Source organism: Bubalus bubalis, chromosome 15, assembly GCF_019923935.1.
Source record: "Bubalus bubalis isolate 160015118507 breed Murrah chromosome 15, NDDB_SH_1, whole genome shotgun sequence".
Classification (NCBI taxonomy): domain Eukaryota; kingdom Metazoa; phylum Chordata; class Mammalia; order Artiodactyla; family Bovidae; genus Bubalus; species Bubalus bubalis.
This window is the reverse complement of record NC_059171.1, coordinates 55,096,731-55,120,446: the sequence shown is the minus strand read 5'-3', so window position 1 is coordinate 55,120,446 and position 23,716 is coordinate 55,096,731. Positions and strand designations below refer to the sequence as shown.

At 40.1% G+C, this 23,716-nt stretch overlaps 1 protein-coding gene across 8 annotated transcripts in view; it reads right to left on the bottom strand.

The window, feature by feature from the left end:
- Positions 1-23,716, bottom strand: part of ASPH (aspartate beta-hydroxylase) — a 185,143-nt gene that overhangs the window by 58,401 nt on the left and 103,026 nt on the right. For all 8 annotated transcript variants that reach the window (XM_025265354.3, XM_045162814.1, XM_044928743.2 and 5 more), the window contains one exon: positions 4,060-4,145. In XM_025265354.3, the coding sequence (XP_025121139.3) occupies positions 4,060-4,145 (86 nt within the window). The remainder of the gene's footprint in view (positions 1-4,059; positions 4,146-23,716) is intronic.

Here is a 23,716-nt window from a genome sequence, read left to right as displayed (position 1 = left end):
TCGATTCATTAAGTTTAGAATTCATCCCTGGAGTGGATTCATTGAGATTTTCTATTTCTCTTAATTACTTCTCCATTGACTCACTGGCATCTTCTAAAAGAAAAGAGTTGATGAGGCCCTACTGTACAGCACAGGGAACTATGCTCAGTATTTTGCAATAACTTAAAAGGGAAAAGAATCTGAAAAAATAGATATGCAAGTATTTACAACTGAAACGGGCTTCCCAAATGGCACAGTGGTAAAGAATACGCCTGCTAATGCAAGAGGCGCAGGAGACACAGCTTTGATACCTGGGTTGGGAAGATCCCCTGGAGGAGGAAATGGCAACCCACCCCAGTATTCTTGTCTGGAGAATCCCATGAACAGAGGAGCCTAGTGGGCTGCAGTCCATGGGGCCGCAGAGAGTGGGACATGACTGAGCACACATGCATAAATAAAACACTTTGCTATTTACACAAAACCAAAACTACTGTAAATCAACTATACTTCAATCAAAATAAATAAATTAAAAAACCAAAAAGCATCAGCGGGTGCAATGTTAGGGAGGAGGCTGAGCTATCCATCACTGGGTACTTGATGCATATCTACAGCAGGACATTCTCTCTGGACTTGACACAGAGCAGCTCTTCTGAGGACCATTATTCATCTGACGGTGTGATCCATGCCCCTGCCTTACTCAGCCCACAGTTGACATCATTCCTAGCCCCGTTTAGAGCCTGTAGTGTGAACTTTTCATGTGTTGAACTTTTGGCTTTATTAAGCTTTCACTTCTTTCCATTTTTATGATTCCAACAAATGAATGAATATTTCAGTCTATCATTTCCAATCCTTTTTCTGGGGCATAAGGAGGAGTTTTAAATAATACATGTTATTTTAAAAAATCAATGATTGAAATATAAATCATATTTTTGGAGGAAATAGAAAGCGCATTTTTGGAGGAAATAGAAAGTGACCTCACACGTTCATGTTACATAGCATCTGAAACAAGGGTGTGACCTGAGACTGGGCCTCCTCTGACCAGAGTATGCTTCAGGGCCACAGTGATCCCTGGGGAGTCTGTCGCATTATTTGAAAACACCAGCTATAAAAACAACCCTAAAAAACTTAATCCCATTGATGATTCAGTTCATAACACGGTTCCCTATTGTTTCAGAAGCAAGAATTGCCTCTGTAGCCACTTCTTCCTCTTTTATTTACCCTGTTACAGATCCATGGTGCTTCTTGAGGATAGCATCATAATTTCTGCAAATAAGCAAGGGCCAGAGAAGAACACCCCATGAATTGTTTCAGCACCTTTATGTTTCACTGACTTACCTGCCCCTTGATAACTGAGCCCTTCTCTACCATTCATTATCATTACATAAAAATCCTTCTCTAAAGCTGTTCATTTATTCTTTATCCCTAAAATCACCTGTGAAATAGGTAGCCCCCCCTCATTTTTCACTAAGGACATACAGCACAGAGAAAGTGGAGAATGCCAAACAGGGTGATAGGAAAAGAAGATTCCTGCCTCATTCCTAGTAAGAAATGCAAAATTTCAACAAAGAATAGCTGGCCTCATTTTACAAAGTTAAATGAGATAGACACAGAAATCATCCAACGTTAATTTAGTGAACAAAGACTTGGGCTGTAATATTCTCTGGAATTACTGCATTTGTATCGGCTGCTGATGAGGGTGAGCCAGGCTTCGGTTTGGGGACCTTGCCATTTGCTAGTTACAGACATCTTCATGCTTGTTTGGGACTTTTCCAAAAGATGTATGGGAAGCACATTTTTGTCCCACTTCAATGCCTACCTTGGATGTTTTTATTGTTGTTTTTTAACTATGATAATCCCCTATTACTTTTTTTTTTTTTTTTTTGCAGTCAATGTCTCAATGTCTGCTGATTAAAAACCACATTACAGGAAAACCAATGGTATTACACAAGGTATAAATTTAAGTACAGAACCAAGACAGAAATTTTCACAAGAGACAAGTAGAGGCGAACCTTGGAGATCTTGCGGGTTTGGTCCCAGATTACCACAATAAAGCAAATACTGCAACAAAGCCAAGTCCCCATGAATATCTTGCTTTCCATTACATTTAAAGGTTATGTGTATATCACACCAGGCTTCCCTAGTGGCTCAGACGGTAAAGAATCTGCCTGCAATATGGGAGACCTGGGTTCAATTCCTGGGTTGGGAAGATCTCCTGGAGAAGGGAATGGCTACCTACTTCAGTATTCTGGGCTGGAGAATTCCATGGACAGAGGAGCCTGGCAGGCTATAGTCCATGGGGTCACAAAGAGCTGGACATGACTGAGTGACTTGTACTTTACATCATACTGTGGTCTATTAAGTATGCAATAGCATTAAAGTCTAAAAAACAATGCACATACCTTAATTAAAAATACTTTATTGCTAAAAAATGTTGATCATCATCTGAGCCTTCAGCGAGTCATAATATTTTGGCTGGTGGGAGAGTTTGAAATTATTTTGAGAATTACCAAAATGTGACAGAGAGACACGAAGTGAGCAAATGAGGTTGGAAAAACGGCACTGATAGGCCTGTTTGGCACAGGGTTGCCAAAAACCTTTAATTTGAAAAAAAGAATGCAATATCCACGAAGAACAATAAAGTGAAGCACAATAAAACGAGGTATGTCTATATATGATTAAGTGAAGATGCCATTAAATACAGTATAATAGATATTGGGCATGGCAATTAGATGAATATGACTGAGTTGGGAGAACAGATAACTTCAGTCTTGTGTTAATTCCCTGTTTTCAAAAACATAATATCCAGGAACAAATGCAAATAAGGTTTTGAATTAACTGATGACAAAGCAAAACATAAAACAGTCACCCTGGGAACTAGAGCTATGTGAGTTTAACCCAAAGTGAGAAGAATCTTAAATCTAAAATCATTTCACCTAATAGTAACTACCCTAAGTATTAGACTAACTTATTTTTTCTTTTTGCATCAGGGTGCTTTAAAATGAAAACCCTTACTTGTATGCTGCTTGGCAGTACTGATGCTTTAAAAAAAAATCTCTTATCTCATTGTTCATTGAATCTAAGTTGTATCTAAGTTGTATCTAAGTCACTAAGTTGTGTCCAATTTTTTTGTGACCCCTATGGACTATAGCACACCAGGTTTCACTGTCCATCACCATCTCCCAGAGCTTCCTCAAACTCATGTCCATTGAATCAACCATCTCATCCACTGTCACCCCCTTCTCCTGCCCTCAGTCTTTCTCAGCTTTGGGATCTTTCCCAATGAGTCAGTTCTTCCCATCAGGTGGCCAAAGTATTGGAGCTAAAGCATCAGTCCTTCCAATGAATAGTCATGGTTAATTTCCTTTAGGATTGACTGGTTTGATCTTGCAGTCCAAGGAACTCTCAAGAGTCTTCTCCAGCACCACAATTCAAAAGCATCAGTTCTTTGGCCCTCAGCCTTCTTATGGTCCAACTCTCACATCTATATATGACTACTGGAAAAACCACAGGTTTGACTAGATGGACCTTTGTCAGCAAAGTGATGTCTCTGCATTGTAATACGCTGTCTAGGTTTGTCATAGCTTTTCTTCCAAAGAGAAAGTGTCTTTTAATTTTGTGGCTATAGGCATCATCCACAATGATTTTGGAGCCCAAGAAAATAAAATGTCACTGCTTCCACTTTTTTTCTCATCTATTTGCTTATCTCATTGGATCTTTATAAAAAAATCAAGGAAGAAGTAAGTACATATTGTTCTCATTTTTTAAGACAAGGAAACGGAGACTCAGAATGACCGAGTGATTTCCCCAAAGCCACACAACTAGACGGTGATGGAAGGGGCTGACTCCCCAACTGGCTGGCCTGAAGATGAAGTTCTGTTTCTATCTGGCCATTACAGCTGCAGTTTTTCTTTTCATTTGATTCACTCCACGTGGAACGCTGATGTGCCTGGGGAAAAATCCACTCTATTCAAAGGTTGTTTCTCTTACAGTGTTTTTCAAAAACAAACCAAGGGTAATGCCTGTGTTTATTTAACAACGAAACCATCGCATGTTTCTATGAAAAATAGACCATCGACCTACCCTTTTACGGAGTTTTTCTGCAGCATCAAGCTCAGCTTTAATAGTCTTATCAAATTTATTTAATAGTTTAGGCTTCTTTTTCTTCACTGAAAGAAAAAAGAGGTTTATAATTTTTATTTTATTTTATGTCTAGAAATAGTTACAGCGAATAGTGATTTATAAAAGTAGTAAGAAATCCAGCATTGGTCACAAGCCAATTGGAACTGGAGGAGCGGTTCCTAATTCAACTGCTCACAAGGCTCTCCCCACCCCCGGGTTGACCCAGCCAGTAAATGCCATGCACAGGAACACAGCCTGGGACCTTTAACCCATGTGCTCCAAGGTGTTCTTGGGATTCTGGGTGAATACTGATATCCTGAAACTCTCAGGAGAGTGTTTCTGGAATGAAAAGGTAGGCATGATTTCTGAACTCTTTTAATCAACTTCTTGGGTAAGTCCCAAAGACCACTTACAAGATCTTTGAACATCTATAGTGTTTCCGATCAAGTAAAAGTAGGAAATGCCTCTCAAAAGGACTCAAGTGAGCAGGATTTCTTAGTTGAGGACTCAAGACCCTTCTGTGCATCCAGGACCTAAATTCCAGCATATTCCATACTTTAGCCAGAAGGGACCACCCCACGGATAAGCGTTGTGTCATTTCTGAGGCTAATTTCTCCAAGTAAAACGACTTATTCCTTTTCCTTTGAAAAGGAAGGGGGGGGTGGGATGAATTGGGAGAACAGCATTGACATATAGACACTACCATGTAAAACAGACAGCTAGTGGGAAGCGGCTATAAAGTTCAGGAGCTTAGCTTGGTGCTCTGTGATGGCCTAGAGGGGTGGGATGGGGTGAGGGAGGGAGGCTGTACAGGGACAGGATATATGTATATATGTATAGCTGGTTCACTTTGTTGTATGGTAGAAACTAACATAACATTGTAAAGTAATTATATGCCAATAATAAAATTTTTTTTTAATAAAGAAAAAGAAAAATATACCCCTCCTTTAATAATCAGCTCAAAACCACATTCATTCCACATATCACCCATGCAAGCACTCTGTTCTTTTTTCTCTCTCTCTTTCTATTACATGTCTGAAGTCCTCAGCACAATGCATACATCTTTTTTTGTGGTTCTTCCCCATATTATATGGGGCTTTTATTATAATAACATCTTGGTCTCTTTCTAAACCATAAAACTGTAGCTTGCCAGGATGCTCTGTCCAAGGGATTTTCCAGGTAAGAATACTGGAGTGGGCTGCTATTTCCTCCTCCAGGGGATCTTCTCAACCCAGGGATCAAACCCACATCTCTTGCATTGACAGGTGGATTCTTTACCACTGCACCACCTGGGAAGCTATTTAGTTCAGTTCAGTCACTCAGTCGTGTCTGACTCTTTGCAACCCCATGAATCGCAGCACACCAGGCCTCCCTGTCCATCACCATCTCCCGGAGTTCACCCAAACTCATGTCCATCAAGTCAGTGATGCCGTCCAGCCATCTCATCTTCTGTCGTCCCCTTCTCCTCCTGCCTCCAATCCCTCCCAGCATCAGGGTCTTTTCCAATGAGTCAACTCTTTGCATGAGGTGGCCAAAGTATTGGAGTTTCAACTTTAGCATCAGTCCCTCCAATGAACACTCAGGACTGATATCCTTTAGAATGGACTGGTTGGATCTTCTTGAAGTCCAAGGGACTCTCAAGAGTCTTCTCCAACACCACAGTTGAAAAGCATCAGTTCTTTGGTGCTCAGCTTTCTTCACAGTCCAACTCTCACATCCATACATGACAACTGGAAAAACCATAGCCTTGACTAGACGGACCTTTGTTGGCAAAGTAATGTCTGTGCTTTTCAATATGCTATCTAGGTTGGTCATAACTTTCCTTCCAAAGAGTAAGCGTCTTTTAATTTCATGGCTGCAATCACCATCTGCAGTGATTTTGGAGCCCCCAAAAATCAAGTCTGACACTATTTCCACTGTTTCCCCATCTATTTCCCATGAAGTGATGGGACTGGATGCCATGATCTTCATTTTCTAAATGTTGAGCTTTAAGCCAACTTTTTCACTCTCCTCTTTCACTTTCATCAAGAGGCTTTTTAGTTCCTCTTCACTTTCTGCCATAAAGGTGGTGTCATCTGCATATCTGAGGTTATTGATATTTCTCCCGGCAATCTTGATTCCAGCTTGTGCTTCTTCCAGCCCAGCATTTCTCATGATGTACTCTGCATATGTTAAATAAGTAGGGTGACAATATACAGCCTTGACGTACTCCTTTTCCTATTGGAACCAGTCTGTTGTTCCATGTTGAGTTCTAACTGTTGCTTCCTGACCTGCATATAGGTTTCTCAAGAGGCAGGTCAGGTGGTCTGGTATTCCCATCTCTTTCAGAATTTTCCACAGTTTATTGTGATCCACACAGTCAAAGGCTTTGGCATAGTCAATAAGGCAGAAATAGATGTTTTTCTGGAACTCTCTTGCTTTTTCCATGATCCAGTAGATGTTGGTAATTTGATCTCTGGTTCCTCTGCCTTTTCTAAAACCAGCTTGAACATCTGGAAGCTATTACTCACTCACAAATCTTGACTTGGGAATGTGGGCTGTATTTCCAAGCACCCCACACTCCAGGTTAACCATCAAATTGTCCCAGTGGCCATAGCCACTGCGAATGCTTCCAGATCATTTTCTTCCCAGTCCCACCCTGTGAGTAAGTTACCCTGTAATAAATGGATCCATTGATTACACAGAGACTTCTGCATCATTTTTTGGTCTCGAAATGCCTTCTCAGTTCAGTGGGCACTTTTTGTTCCATCTATTCTCCAACATCTCCCCTCTCTCATCTATGTGTCCCAGTCAAATGATTTGCAAAAGGAGGGAAGTTTCCTAAAAAGTTTAGCCTCCTGCCTCTCCCCACAGGGAAAGTGGTGTGACTTATCTGATTACTGAGCTTGGGGGAAGCGATAAGCTTGTGTAGCTCAGCCCCACCCCTTCCCTTCCTCTAGCACATGTACCTCTATTGTGCTGGGCTGGTAGCATGTGATCCAGGGAGGGGACACACGTGGCAGAACTAGGGCTGCTGCATGATGCCTGGAGTGAGTGGATATATCCAGTTCTGGGGTTCAAGATTACGACACCTGTTATTCCTGCTCATTTAAGTCCATTCTTCAATTTGGCTTTCATCAGTAATAAGGCTGACACTTTGATCACTGATTCCTTCATTCCTTGTAATATATATTTTAAATTTCTATTGGAGTATAGTTGATTTGCAATGTTGTATTAGTTTCAGGTGTACTGCAAAGTGAATCAGTTACACGTATACATATATCCACTGTTTTTAAGATTCTTTTCCCATACAAGCCATTGCAGAGTACTGAGTAGAGTTCCCTGTGCTACACAGTAGGCTCTCATTAGTTATTTATTTTATCTATATATAACTAATAAGAAATGATTGACCTAGTGTGCACATGTCAATCCCAGTATCCCAGTTTATCCCTCCCCCTTTTCCTCTTGGTAACCATAAGTCTGTTTTCCACATCTGTGACTCTGCTTCTATTTTGTAAACAAGTTCACTTGTACCTATTTTTTTAGATTCCACATATAAGCAATGTCAGATATTTGTCTTTCTGTGTCTGTCTGACTTGCTTCACTTAGTATGACAATCTCTAGGTCCATCTATGATGTTTCAAATGGCATTATTTTGTTCTTTTTCATGACTGTAATATTCCATTATATATAACTCCTAGGCATATACCCAAAGAAAACCAGAGTTCAAGAAGATACAGGCACCCTGATGTTCATTCCAGCACAATTTACAATAGTCAATATATGGCAGCAACCCTAATGTCTATCAACAGAGGAATGGATAAAGAAGATTTAGTACATGTATCATTCCTTCTATATTTTTTAAAGTTGCTATCCTTTTTGTTTATTTCACCTTTCTCTTTTCCTCTCCCCAAACCCCGAGGTCCCCTGTTGTGGAAAAATATGTCTAAGGCAGAGACTGTAAAATAGTGGCCAATGGGAACTTTAATGGCATATCACGCTATGTGAGCATTCATGTTGAGGACATGGGAAATGAGCTGACACTTGACTGAGACGGGGATTTATAAGTGGTGGGAGCTATTGTCATATCACCCACCAGTGATCCATGTCTCTCAATCGCTCACTTTGGTTTTGTAGAAGTGTTGGCAGCAGAATGACAGCATGACCAGGACAGCCTGGTGTGCAGAGGGATTAACTGCAGGCATCAGCACTTTTTCCACTTACGTCGCCCATGTTGTACAGTTAAAGTTAACATGAAGCTTACTCATTATGGGGGGGAAAAACTATTGGCAGCTTAGGACAGCCAAAATAGTAAACAGTAAAATATGCATACATGCTACCGCATATAAAATAGATAGCCAATGGAAATTTGCTGTGTGACTCGGGGAATTCAAACTGGGGCTCTGTAACAACCTAAAGGGGTAGAAAAGGGTGGGAGGTAGGAGGGAGGTGCAAGAGGGAGAGGACATATGTACACCTATGTCTAATTCATGTTGATGTATGTCAGAAATCAAACCAAATTGTAAAGCAATTTTCCTTCAATTAAAAATAAATAAATTTAAAAATTAATTTAAAATGTTTGTTAAATAGCCACACTATACTGTGTCAAAATATTTCAATATATCACAAAAAAATAGAACATTAAAAACTCAAAGCACCTGTTACCAAGAGAAATCACTTTGACCCATCTTTTCCTATATCTTCCTCTTGAGTAGCTGCTAATATTGCTCCTCCCTCTGAAATTCGAGTTTATTTCTACCATGAATATGTGTAAGCGTATAAAAACCTAAAAAGCATACAATCTTCCCAATTGTAAAACAAAACAAAACAACCACAGACAGATCTGTTCCTTCTTGTTCTGGGAAGCATGTTGGTCTCACTACAGAAACAGCAATGGATTCTCAGGGTTTGTGATGGGACAGGGCAGACTCTCCCAGGCTTTTTTGGGTCTTGGTGTTCTTGTTGACAAGTGAGTGACTTGGGCTGGGTCCTTAAGGTCTCTTTGAACAAATCTTGCACTTCTAATTTCCAGTTGATTTTAAACCATGTCAATTATCTTTCAAAGCAGACCTAGAAGTATTGAGCCGGGTTGTTCATTTTGCTAAATTTGGATTTTTAAATGGTTTGTGACTTCCCTGGTAGCTCAGATGGTAAAGAGTCTGTCTGCAATGCGGGAGACCTGGGTTCGATCCCTGGGTTGGGAAGATCCCCTGGAGGAGGAAATGGTAACCCACTCCAGTATTCTTGCCTGGAGAATCCCATGGATAGAGGAGCCTGGTGGGCACCAGTCTATGGGTTGCAAAGAGTTGGATATGACTGAGCAACTAAGCACAGCACAAAATGGTTTAGGAAGCAGCTGTCTATAGTTTTATTAAACTTCGTACTTTTTCTTGGGGTGAGGGGCAGGGGAGGTCACTGCCATTACAAGTCTTTTATCCTTTTCTAAAACCATAAAGAAGGGAAAAAAAAAAAACCAACCAGTTGCATTTCAAACCGTGGTTGAAACATTAAGAGCAAATGAAATGAAAAAGAAGAAACATTGAAAATATAATTAAAGGCACAAAAAAAGACTAACAGTACACATGTAGATTAAAGTTAAATGCAGACTCCCTTTCCATTCCACTTGGTGTTTGCCTACTATGGTATGTGAGGAGACCACGGTCTTACTGGGGAGAAAGCTGTAAACAGATAATGAACGCTTAGAGGAATGAGGATATTTGTAAGGGTGAGCTAGGAGTGGTGTTAAGTTTTCCGTGAGCCAGCAGAGAAAGCTTCCTGGAGAAATGGAGAATTAAAGTACATATGCAAGTAGACATAGCATTCAGGGCAGAGGACAGAGTATTTATTTTGTAAACCAATCACAAGTTTGGGAAGTTGTATTTTCACCATTAGTTCTTTTTCTTGTAAGTCAAAGGCTAAAAATCTCCTCCTTGCATGCTAGGGTTTGGTGCAATATCCATGTTGTTCAGTCGCTAAGTTACGTCTGACTCTTTGAACAAAACGTGGTCCACTGGAGAAGGGAATGGCAAACCACTTCAGTATTTCTTGCCTTGAGAATCCCATGAACAGTATGAAAAGGCAAAAAGATATGACACTGAAAGATGAACCCCCGGATCAGTAGGTGCCCAATATTCTACCGGGGTGGAGTAGAGAAACAGCAATATACATGAATGTTCTTATAATGGGAATCTGGGCTTTTCCAGAATTTCCTGACAGTAGAGATCATCCTCAGGGACCCCAGACATGGACTTGCCTTCCCCCAAATCCAGAAGTGTAGCCTTAGTGACACAGAGCCTGCTTTCAGAGCAAGAAGAGCCCTGAAATGCATGTTTGGGGTGTTTCAGTTTTGTAGAGAGAAAATTCCACCCCATCTCTAAACGGTGCACAGCTAGAATGAGCCTTTGGAAACCATGTGAGAAAAAACGTGGACAGCTGTAGCCCCACTCCACCCAGATGGGGGATGTGGGTTGGTTCCCACGCTGATGGCCAAAGTGTCTGCTAGGCTGGGAGCTGCCATCTGCTTTTGATACAGTATTGTCCTGCTGATTAAGGCCCTTGATTTAATGTCACTCTGAAAAAGAGAGAGGGTAAAAGCTTCTCCCACCAACTCAAGACCCATCTGAAATGCTGCATTTGGTCAAGAAAAACACATACATCCTGAAATAACTCTATAATCTTTGTTTCCTAGAACCTTTACTGCCTTTCACAAATTGACTCCTGGTGGTGGTTTAGTTGCTAAGTCTTGTCCAACTCAATGGACTGTAGCCCTCAAGGCTCCTCTGGTATTCTCCAGGCAAGAATACTGGAGTGAACTGCCATTCCCTTCTCCAGGGGATCTTCCCGACCCAGGGATCAAACTTGAGTCTCCTGCATTGGCAGGCAGATTCTTTACCACTGAGCCAGCAGGGAAGCCACACATTGACTCCTAGTCACTCTGTTTTTACCTCCTCTTACTCTACCTGGAAAGCAGATTATATTCCTTTTACACAGACTATCAAATTTCACATAAACTTTTGATACTTCCAAGATTTTTCTCATGGTTTTTTGATGGTTTGATCTGGAAAACCCTTCCTTCTACTCCCAAAGAATACTCTGCTTCAACTTTGGGGACCAGGTTTAAATGCTATTTCCTCTATCAAGTCATCTAAAAATATCTTCATAAAACACACACACACACACACCCTTTCTCTTCTGTGCTCATATAACACTTTGTTTCTGTAAATAGTAAAGTTTCAGGCTGTGTTTAAGTTGGCCATATGGTTATGTATAATGTACACTCACTTTCCCACACCACCCTCACCCAGCTGGATTGTTTATTTCTGTAAGGAAAGAACTGTGTCTTCCTCATAATTTATTTCCAGTACAGCACATGGCCAGTCCCACAAAAAGTCTTCAACAAACGTTTCTGAACAGATATAAATACACACATGTATGAATAAATCAAGATAGTCCATGAAATCTTGCCATTTGTGACAATATAGATGGACCTACAGGATATAACCTTAAGTGAAATAAGTCAGACACAGAAGGACAAATACTGTATGATTTCACTTCTAGGTGGAATCTAAAAAATGAAACAAATGAACAAACAAAATAAGACAGAAACAGATTCATAGATACAGAGAACAAACTGGTGGTTGACAGAGGGGCAAAGGTTGGGAAGATGGGTGAAAAAGGGAGAGAAGAGTAAGACGCCAAACTTCCATCTCTGAAATAAATTAGTAACACGGATGGCATGTCACATAGGGTATTCATCAATAGTATTGTAACAACTTGGTATGGCATATTACATAGGGAATACAATCAATAATATTGTAACAACTTGGTATGATGACAGGTGGTAACTAGACTTGGTGATCATTTCATCATGTATAAAAAATACCAAATTACTATGGTGCACACCTGAATGCAATTTATATGTTAACTATATAGCTCAATAAAAAAGGATATTCCAGAAGTGGATAGGATAATGTCAATTTGTAACTTAGGCATATTGGCTATTTCCTGCATTGCAGGTGGATTCTTTACCACTGAGCCACTGGGGAAGCCTCATATTGGCTACTTAAAAGCCAATCAAAAAATTCCAAGCACCCAAGATGGAGAATGGGCTTCCCTGGTGGCTCAGTGCTAAAGAATCTGCCTGCAATGCAGGAGCTGCAGGTTTGATCCCTGGGTTGGGAAGACGCCCTGGAGGAGGGCATGGCAACCCACTCCAGTATTCTTGCCTGAAGAATCCCATGGACAGAGGAGCCTGGCAGACTCCAGTCGATAGGGTCACAAAGAGTCAGATACAACTGAAGCAACTTAGAACACACAAGATGGAGAATAAATTCAGAATAAAAGTACCTGGCTTTATAAAGAGTTCAAAAAGTATCAAAAAACAGCTAAAAAGGGGACACAGAAGGAAGGTATGAGACAGACACAACGTATGTGCAAGACAAACCCCACTGCAGATTTTATAGAGAATACCAATATTTATTTTAGTTTTTCCATATATTTAGAATTTAGAACATAATGGCAGAGTACTAGATACAACTAACTAGTAAGGTCTTGGACTGAAAAGTTCAGCTGATTTTAGTAGAACATACAAACTTCACTAAGCAGCCTGCTTTTATGTTCTGAGTCACTGCTTAATGCCTTGTCAAATTACTTGCTGATAATGGTAGTTGAGATTCATGGATCACTTACTCTGTTAGACACGGGCAACTAACCCAGGCTGTACAAACTGTCAACAGTAGGAGCCAAGACTGGAGTCTGGGGTTGTCTTGATTCCACTGTCTATGCTTTTGACTCTTTTGTTGTCAACCTGGCATCTAACCCCAAAGTTAAGAAACCAGGGTGTTCAGCATGCTTGGAGAGTGATGACAGAGTGGAATCAAGTACTAGTGTAAATTATTATGTTGTGTAAGGAAGTAGCTGAATTTTGTACTATTTGTCTCAGAGGATAAAGGCCGTGAAATAATCACAGTGATTTTCCTTCATTTTGTGTCTCAAAGACCGAGCATGTTCACATTACTCAGAGAACACCTGGCGGAGCAGGAAGGGCACGGGGAATGGAGTCTGGAGACCAGAGTGTGAGCCTCAGTTCTGCCTTTTTTAGACAACTTGCTTGGTCTCAATTCCCTGAAATGGGAATAACATCTGACTCCCCTACCTACCAACCATCAGTTCAGTTCAGTCGCTCAGTCGTGTCTGACTCTTTGCAACCCCATGAATTGCAGCACACCAGGCCTCCCTGTCCATCACCAACTCCCGGAGTTCACCCAGACTCACGTCCATTGAGTCAGTGATGCCATCCAGCCATCTCATCCTCTGTCGTCCCCTTCTCCTCCTGCCCCCAATCCCTCCCAGCATCAGAGTCTTTTCCAGTGAGTCAACTCTTCACATGAGGTGGCCAAAGTACCAACCATAAAGGAACATAAAACATCATAAATGTTCCTCATGGCTCCCATCTACAATACCTTTTTTCATTTCCTTTAAAATACTGCTCTTTAATTAAATGGGAGATTTGTAGGACCTACCTTATTAGAAAAATGTTTGAGGAATTAATTTTTTTAAGATACAAGATTTGCTCTACAGTCAAACATTTCCTTGTCAGAGATTTTGGGCAAGTAATAATTTTGCCTGAAAAAATTAAGTGTGTATTTCCTGGGTCAACAAAGGACAAAGTAATTACAGCTCAACTATACTTTCTTTGGCTTCCCAGGTGGCCCTATGGTAAAGAATCCACCTGCCAATGCAGGAGATGCAGCTTCAATCCTTGGGTTGGGAAGATTCCCTGGGGGAGGAAATGGCAACCCACTCCAGTATTCTTGCCTGGGAAAATCAATGGACAGAGGTGCCTGGTGGGCTACAGTCCACAAAGAGTTGGACATGACTCAGCGACTAAACAACAACAAATACTTGCCTTGCTTCCTAAAGTCTACAATGTGTTTTTAAGTAGGACTACATAAAATATATAGGTATCCAAAGGTAGAATTGAATGAAAAATAATCTAAAATGCAAAATGATTTAAGGGAAGGAGAAGTAAACCCAAAATAAGACATTGAAGAAGAATGTGTTCTTTATCTGAGATGCAGCTCGAAGCTGAAATAATCATGTAATGCTTTATTGCAGTATTATTCATGTTAATTAGTTAAACCAAGACAGACTCCATAGCACATTTTAATCTTCTTATGTTATAATTGGGAGTTAATTTTGCTTTTCTCTCAAAAGTCAATGATGGATTTCCATATAAAAAGAGAAACCTCTAGTCTAAATTTGTCTGGCAGTGAGGAAATCTATAAATTAAGGCACATGACACAAAAGAAGACAATAGAGCAAAGCATTCAAGAACTCAAGAATCCAGCAAAGCATTCAAGAATTCAAAAATCGAGGAATTTTGATGAAATTCCTCCTGCTGGGTACAGGGAAAGCAAGCCCATATCTACCAGTGTCCCTCCCAGACATCTGCAGGGGATGAAGGTGGGACTCTCAGTTTTTTTCTCTTTCACTTAAAAATGGGAATTGTGTGAGGTATTCTATTGCTAGGCTTCACACTGGGGTCTGAAATAAATCTGCTTTCATATCAAGAGGGGGTCATGTTACTTGCTGTTGAGAAACTCAATCAGCAGACAGCCGTGCAAGTGTTTCTGAAGGGAGTCTTTGTATCATCACTGTGAAAAAGGAAAATTACGGTGTTTGATCCAAAAAGAACCTCCTCTGAGCGCACTTCCTCTAATGTGCTCTATCTACCTTGTAGGTGAGTAGCACAGGGAGGAGATGTGAATCTTGGCGGCTCAGGGCAGAGGGTCTTACCTGCTAGCCTAGAAGGAAGGTGGGCCCTTCCTTTGCCTCCTATGTGCTGTGCTTCGTCGCTCAGTCATGTCCCGACTCTGCTATCCCATGGACTATAGCCCACCAGGCTCCTCTATCCATGGGATTTCCCAGGCAAGAATACTGGAGTGAGTTGCCATGCCCTTCTCCAGAGGATCTCCCCAATCCAGGGATCAAACCCAGGTCTCCTGGATTGCAAGCAGATCCTTTACTGTCTGAACCACCAGGGAAGCCCAAGATTAAGAAATAATGGGCTTCTGTTCTCCTAAGAATTAAACATCAACTACATGCCAGCAGGAGTTCAATATTCAAAGCTCAAACCAAACAGTTAACATAAATGTTTTTCAGCTGACAGACACTAATACAACACATAAACACATAAAGGGCAGTTGTTTTCAGTCTGCCTCTTGTATTGAAATAATGTGGGATTCAGCTGGGAGCAGTCAATGGCTCCAGAAAGTATTCTGGCTTATTAAATAGAGTCTGTTGTCTCCCCATAGGGTTATTTTAATAAGTTATACATCCCTCCCCTTCTAGAGTAATCATCCTTTAACAGATGTGACCCCATATGTTAGAGATTTCAGAGATGCTAAATGATGTGTGTTCTATACTTAACAGAGATTCCTTCAGTGTCAAGGTGGTCCATGGGCTTACCAACAGCTGCTTCAGACATTAAGATGGGAGGGGAGCTTGTGGAAAATGGATACATGGATAGTATGGCTGAGTACCTTTGTGTCCACCTGAAATGATCACAATGTTGTTAATCAGCTATACTACAGTAAAAAATAAAATAAAAAGTTAGGACTTTCTTGGTGGTATAGTGGATAAAAATCTGCCTGCCAATGCAAGGACATGGGTTTGATCCCTGGTCTAGGAAGATTCCACATGCCATGGAGTAACTAAGCCTGTGAGCCACAACTACTGAGCCTGTGCTCTGGAGCCCCTGTTCTGCAACAAGAGAAGCCACCACAATGAGAAGCCTGTGCACCACCAAAAAAAAAAAAAAAGCAGCCCCTGCTCAGAGCAACTAGAAAAAGCCCATGTGCTGCAAAAATAAATAAATAAATATAAAATAAATAAAATAAAAAGTTAAAAAAACTGACAGAGCTATAAAAAGAAAAGTCTCCAAATCCATCACAGATCTTGATACTGCTCATTCAACAATTGACTAAAAAAGTAGAGAGAACATTAGCAAGAATAAAGAAGATCTGAAAAATGGTATAAACCAAGTTGACCTAACTGATATTTCTACAACATTTTCCCCAACAACAGTAAAATACATATCTTTGCAAGTGCACACAGAATATTTTCCAAGCTTCTACCTTAAACTAAAAAATAGAACAAATTAAACCTAAAGCTGTAGAAGAAAGGAAACAATAAACAATAAAATCAACAGCTCAGAAGGCAAAAAATAAAAATAATAAGATCGATAAAATTAAAGTTGGTTTTGACAGAAGATAAGTAAACTGATAAAAAACCCCAGCCAGATTGATCAGGAAAGAGAGAAGAAATAACCAAAATCAGGAATCAGTCTGGTGGTATCACTACAGATTCTACAGTTATTAAAAGGATAATAAGAGAGTATTATGAATAATGTTACACCAATGAATTCAACGAATTAGGTGAAATAAAACCCACTCCTTAAAACAATTATCCTTCAACTAAAAATAAATTAAAAAAAAACAGGTCTTCAAAGAATGAACTACTAAAGGTAACTCAAGAAGAAATAAATAACTTGAATAACTTACATCAGTTAAAGAGATTGGATTTGTAACTAAAAACCTTGTCACAAAGAAAACTCTAGGCCCAGTTATTTCGCAGGTGAATTCCACCAAACATTTAAGGAAGAATTAATACATCATAATACCTTAATTCTCAGAGAAGAGGGATTGTTGTTACCCAACTCATTCTGCAAGGTCAACCTTACTATGAAACCCAAACCAGGAAAGACATCACATGAGGAGAAAACTACGAAATAATTTGCTTCTTTACATAGAGGTAAAATATTTCTAAAACTTTTAGCAAAGTAAATCCAATAACATAAACAAAGGATAGTGCACTATGAGATTTATCTTGGATGTGTACACAGTTGGTTTAATATTTGAAAATCAATCAATGTAATTTATAATATTAATACAATAAAAATTAAAAACCATATGATTGTCTTTTTAGGCAAACAAACAGTCTTTGAATCTAAAACCCAGTCCAAATCAAAGCTCTCAGTAATGTAGAAACAGAGGGAACTCTCTCAAGCTGATAAAGAGCATCAGTGGAAAATTTCCAGCTAACATCATAGTTAATGGTGAAAGGCTGATTTTTTTTCCCCCAAAGATCTAGAACAAGACAAAGATGTCTACTCTCATAACTTCAGTTTGAAATTCTGCTAGAGGTTCTAGTCACTCAATCAGGCAAGATAAAGAAAGAAAAGGCATCCTGATTGAAAACAAAGAAGTAAAACCATCCTTATTTAGAGGTACATAAATAAAGATCTTTCTAGAAATCTGACAAATACTAGGGAAAAAAAAAAAAAAAACTACTGGAATATAGAGGTCAGTCTAACAAGGTTCTCAGATACAAGTTCATTATTAAAAACAACAACAACAACAATTTTCTTCCTTTATACCAGTAATGAACAAGAGAAAACAAATTATAAATTAATACTACTTACAACTGCATTCAAAAATATAATATTCTTAGGAATAAATCTGACAAGAGTTGTCAAAGATCTATACAAGAAAACTTATAAAAACAATGCTGAGAGAAATTTTAAAAGATCTTAAATAGAAAGAGATACCAAATTCAGAGATCAGAAGACTCAACACAGTAAAGATGTCAAAGTGAGTGTTAGTCGCTCAGTCTTGTCTGATTCTTTGCGACCCCATGGACTATAGCCCACCAGGTTCCTTTGTCCATGGAATTCTCCAGGCAAGAGCACTGGAGTGGGTAACCATTTCCTTCTCCAGGGGATCTTCCCAACCCAGGGATCAAAGCAGGTCTCCTGCATTGCAGGCAGATTCTTTACTGTCTGAGGCATCAGAGATGTCAACTCCAGCAGGCTTTTTTATTTGGTAGAGACTAACAAACTAATTTTAAAATTCATATGAAAATACAAACAACTTCTGCTATAATCAAAACAACTGTGAAAAAGCAGTTTGAAATTCTATGATTTCAAGATTTCCTATAAAGCTAGATTAATCAAGACAGTGGTATAGAGACAGATAAACAGATCAATGAGACTAAGAGTTCAGATACAGAACAATAAATATCAGGACATTTTCAGTGGAAGTGCAAAGGCAATTCAGTTGAAAAAAAATCTTTTCAGCAAATTCTAATGGAGTAATTGAATCTGAAAATCTGCTTTGATCTAAATTTCTCCTCTGTATTTTAAGCATCTTAACTCCAGTACTTTGGCCACCTCATGCGAAGAGTTGACTCACTGGAAAAGATTGATGCTGGGAGGGATTGGGGGCAGGAGGAGAAGGGGACGACAGAGGATGAGATGGCTGGATGGCATCACTGACTCGATGGATGTGAGTCTGAGTGAACTCTGGGAGTTGGTGATGGACAGGGAGGCCTGGCGTGCTGCGATTCATGGGGTCGCAAAGAGTCGGACATGACTGAGCGACTGAACTATGAACTATTTCAATTTTGATTTTATTATTTTTTTAAGTCTTTGTTAAATTTGTTACAATATTGCTTCTCTATTTTAGGTTTTGGCTTTTTGGTTGCATAAATATGTGGGATCTTAGTTCTGTGACCAGGGATTGAATCTGCACCCCTTACATTGAAAGGCAAAGTCTTAACCATTGTATCACCAGGGACTGCATTTATTTGATTATTTTGGTTTCTTTAGAGGAATGGGTACATCAATTTTCAAACCATTTGACAAACATTTATGAAGTACCTCACAAGGTATTATGCTGGCTAATGTAGGGGACACAAAAATGAACTGGGTATAATCCTGCTATAGATTGAAAGTTTTTGTCCCCCTAAAACTCATATGTTGGAATCCTAATTGCCCAGGTAATCGTGTTAGGAGGTGGGGCCTCCTGGAGATGACTGGGTTGTGAAGCTCCATTCATGAGTAGGGTTAGAGCTTCGTAAAAGACTCCAGGGTTTTTTCCCTATCTAGTAAGGACACAGCAAGAAGGTGCCATCTACAAACCAGACTTCTTACCAGATACTAAATCTGTAGCTGCTTTGATCTTAGACTCCCCAGCCTCCATGAGAAATAAGTTTCTGTTAAACTATCTGGTTTTAGCTCACTGGTAAAGAATCTGCCTGCAATGCAGGAGACCCTGGTTAGATTCCTAGGTTGGGAAGATCCACTGGAGAAGGCAGAGGCTACCCACTCTAGTATTCTGGCCTGTACAGAATTCCATGTAGTGTATAGTCCATGGGGTCACAAAGAGTCAGACACTTTCACCTGGTTTATAGTGTTTTTGTTACAGCGGCTTGAAAAGACTAAGACAAATATCTATCCTCAAATAATGGACATCAGAAAATAAAAACAAAGGATAGTAAATTAATGACTAGAACAGAATGTTGAAAATTATTAGGCAATGGAGAAGGCAATGGCACCCCACTCCAGTACTCTTGCCTGGGAAATCCCATGGACAGAGGAGCCTGGTAGACTGCAGTCCATGGGGTCGCTAAGAGTCAGACACGGCTGAGCGACTTCACTTTCACTTTTCACTTTCATGTGTTGGAGAAGGAAATGGCAACCCACTCCAGTGTTCTTGCCTGGAGAATTCCAGGGACGGGGGAGCCTGGTGGGCTGCCGTCTATAGGGTCGCACAGAGTTGGACACAACTGAAGTGACTCAGCGGCAGCAGCAGCAAGGATTATAAAATACTTTGGGAACAAAAAGTAGCATGGCATTACTTCTAATAGGAATATCTTGAAACTAACACAGCACTGTAAATCAACTACACTTTGATTTAAAAAAGAGAGAACTGAAAGTGATAGTAAAAGTCAGAGTAGAAGCTGTCATAGGACTAAGGGAGAAAGTTAAATTCTTGGCTAAATGAAGTGGTTACATTTCAGGAGGAAAGAAGATTTGAAAATAAAACTCTTAGAAATAATTACATTTGCAAATATCAAAGAAAAAGCTGCAACTTCTCACCAGTAAAACTTACATTCAGATAAATTTATCTTCACTTGAATAAAAATGCATCTATTAATTTCACTGTTTCTAGATGGTTGTGCTTTTTAACAGAATGCACTACTCAGCACGCTGTCACTTAGGAGGCTGGTGACATTCTAAAATATCACAGATCACTGTCAGTATGAAAAACAGGATCTATGTTGTGATTCTTTTTATGAATAACGTGAAGTTTATTTTCATGCAATGGCACAGCCCTCTGTTTTGGGCTTTAACAGATGGCACTCTTTTTACCAGGGTTTTAAACTTGCACACTGGGAATGCAAGCTATTTATACAGTACACACTTTAGCTGATCCTATCTTTGGACATGTTTAATTAAAGAATGAGCTACCAATAGCATAATCAAGCGGACACATGGGAGAAGCAGGAACTTGCTGCCTTGCTGAATACATTATTTTACCCCGGCAATTTAAAGCACACATGGAAATTAATGGCACGATGGAGGTTTATAATAAATCCCCTAAGCATTCAGCTTTTTTAGTTAGCTGTTTTCCAAAGCAGTGTTAATAAAGCTTTGAGGCCCGAGGCAGAAGGAAAGCATAGCTTACTTTTTAATGAGATGCCACTGTAGCATTCTTCAACTAGCTCTTCAATATTCTCACACCTGAATCAGTGTGGAGACGTTCATTTTCTACATATAAATGCTTTTTAGAGGAACATCCCAGAAAAATCAGTATTCTCCTATTGCACTTAAGACATTAAATATACTGGGAGGTGGAGAGGATTAAGTTTATCCAGTTGATCAAGAGCCTCTTAGAAAAGGAACATATACAAATAAACAGTATTAAGCAGCATCTGGGGCTTCCCAGGTGGCTCAGTGGCAAAGAATCCACCTGCCAACGAAGGAGATGTGGGTTCGATCCCTGGGTCAGGAAGATTCCCCCTGGAGCAGGAAATGGAAACCCACTCTAATATTCTTGTCTGGGAAAACCCATGGACAGAGGAGCCTGGTAGGCTACAGTCCATGGGGTCACAAATGAGAAGGATATGACTTAGCAATTCCGTGTGTGCACGCTAAGTTGCTTCAGTCATGTCCGACTCTTTGCAACTCTAGGGATTGTAGCCCGCCAGGCTCCTCTGTCCATGGGATTCTCCAGGCAAGAATACTGGAGTGGATTGCCGGACCCTCCTCCAGGGCATCTTCCTGACCCAGGGATTGAACCTGTGTCTCTTACATCTACTTGCACAGGCAGGGGGGGTTCTTTATCACTAGCGCCACCTGGGAAGCCAGACTTAGCAACTAAACAACACCAAACAGCATCTGGATTTGCAGGTCCCAAATATTTTATTTATTTATTTATATTTAAAAGATATTTTTTTATACAGACCATTTTTAAAATCTTTGCTGAATTGGTTACAATATTGCTTTTATTTTTATGTTTTGGCTTTTTGACTGCCAGGCATGAGGGATCTTAGCTCACTGCTCAGGGATCGAACCCACACCTCCTGCATTGGAAGGTGAAGTCTTGACCACTGAACTGCCAGGGAAGTCCCTAGCAGACCTTTTAAACAAAATAGTCAAAGTGTTAGTCACTCAGTCGTGTATGACTCTTTGTGACCCCATGGATTCCAGCCCGCCAGGCCCTCTGTCCATGGGATTCTCCAGGCAAGAATACTGGATTGGGTTGCCATGCCCTCCTCCGAGGAATCTTCCCAACCCAGGGATCGAACCCAGGTCTCCTGCCTTGCAGGCACATTTTTTACCACCTGAGCCACCAAGGAAGCCAAAATAGTAATAGGAGGGGAAAGTAACCACAGTGCTTGCTCCTGTCTCTGCAGCAAGACCAGAGACAAAGCAATATGGTCACCTGACCTATCCCAAACTGCAGGAGGGCAGGCAGGATTATCTCTGTATTTTATATGCGGAGGAAGAAAAGCTCCAAGCAGCTAGGAGACTTGTTCAAGATCAAAGAACAAATAAGAAGCTCACAATCTAACGCCAATAAGAATGGATAGAGCTGAGACTAAAACTTCTGGAAAAGGACCCCTTTCGCTGAAGTACAACAATTTTCTAGTTCTGATCAAGGGACTTCACACTAGTAAGAGAAATTTAAATACACAGAATGGAAATGTTCATGGTAAGAAAGAAACAAAATGGTAACTCCTTTAAAGACAGATGCAGACTGAACTGGGCTTCCCAGGTAAAGAATCCGCCTGCTAATGCAGGAGATGCAGGTTCGACCCCTGAGTCAGAAAGATCCCCTGGAGAAGGAAATGGCAGCCCACTCCATTATTCTTGCCTGGAAAAGCCCATGGATAGAGAAGCCTGGAGGGCTACAGTATATGGGGTTGCAAAAGAGCTGGACATGACTTAGCGACTGGACAACAAAGCAGGCTGAAAAATACCCATAGCTGCCAATTTTCTGTAATGTCGCGATGGGCTTCAACCTCCAAAAACCACATTCAGACACTTACTTGAATCTAAAAACAAAACAGTTGTTGTCATTCAGTTGCTAAGTCGTGTCAGACTCTTTGAGACCCTATGGACTGTAGGCCGCCAGGCTCCTCTGTTCATGGGATTTCCCAGGCAAGAACACTGGAGTGGGTTGCCATTTCCTCCTCCAAAGATACATTTGCCTGTTGCCCACTATCTGGCCTCCTAGTCACAACTTGCTGCTTGTGCCTAATTTTCTTGAGTGTCTGCCTGACCTTAGGCTCCAGCCACTGCCATGCTGCTCTAAGCCCCTGCTGTGCAGCCTTGATAACGGCAAAAGGCTATAGGATCTAAGTAGAGAGAGGGAAAGTAGAAACAACATTCTAGAAAAACATGACTGACATTGTGTTAGGGATAAACAGACTGGCTTCTCAAACAGAATGTAATCAAATCACCCAAACTGAAACAGAAAAGATTTATTTTCACTATTACTAATATTCTCTATTGTCAACACATATTCAATTTTTTAATGAAAAACATAAACATATGGCAGAATTACTGCTGTAAATGTCAGGACAATCTACCATTCTATCATGAGAATGAAAAATGCTGTGGGGAAGAGCTCTGTAATCAGACTGAGATAATTTTCAGTAATGCATTTTTCAAACGAATGCACCTTACCAATTTGAAGTGTTGCTTAAATAAATGAATGTATTCAACTACAATAGCGCTACCTTTTCACAGCACATTTTTTGAAAGCTAGCTTTGGCATATGTGGCTTATATGTCACTCTTTAATTTGCTTTGGTATACAAATAGACAATGCGTTAATACAAAAAAAGGTGGATTATTCTGATTTGAAGACTGAGTCTCATTTCCCATCAATGACAATAAAATTTAGATCCTAATGATGATTTTAAAATATACCAATATCTGAGTTATTTCCTTAAGAAACTTATTTTCCTCCCCTGATCATGCTGTCACAATCATTACAGAAATGAGTATTGTAAAACATTGAGTGCTCAATGGAAACATTAGAATGGAATTTCAATGATAACATAGAATTGGCTATTATTGTCCTGTGGTGTATCTGACTGAAGAGCCAGTCTGATGGAAGCAGGTGCCTCAATTATCACCCCGACTACAATACAGTTAAAAATCATGAAATGAAAAATAAAAACAAAGCAAATGTGTATTTCAACACAGCTAAAAACCTTTACTCCATTTGCTGAGACTGGTAATATATGCTGAGCTTACTGAAATCAGTAAAATTGCTGTAATTAAA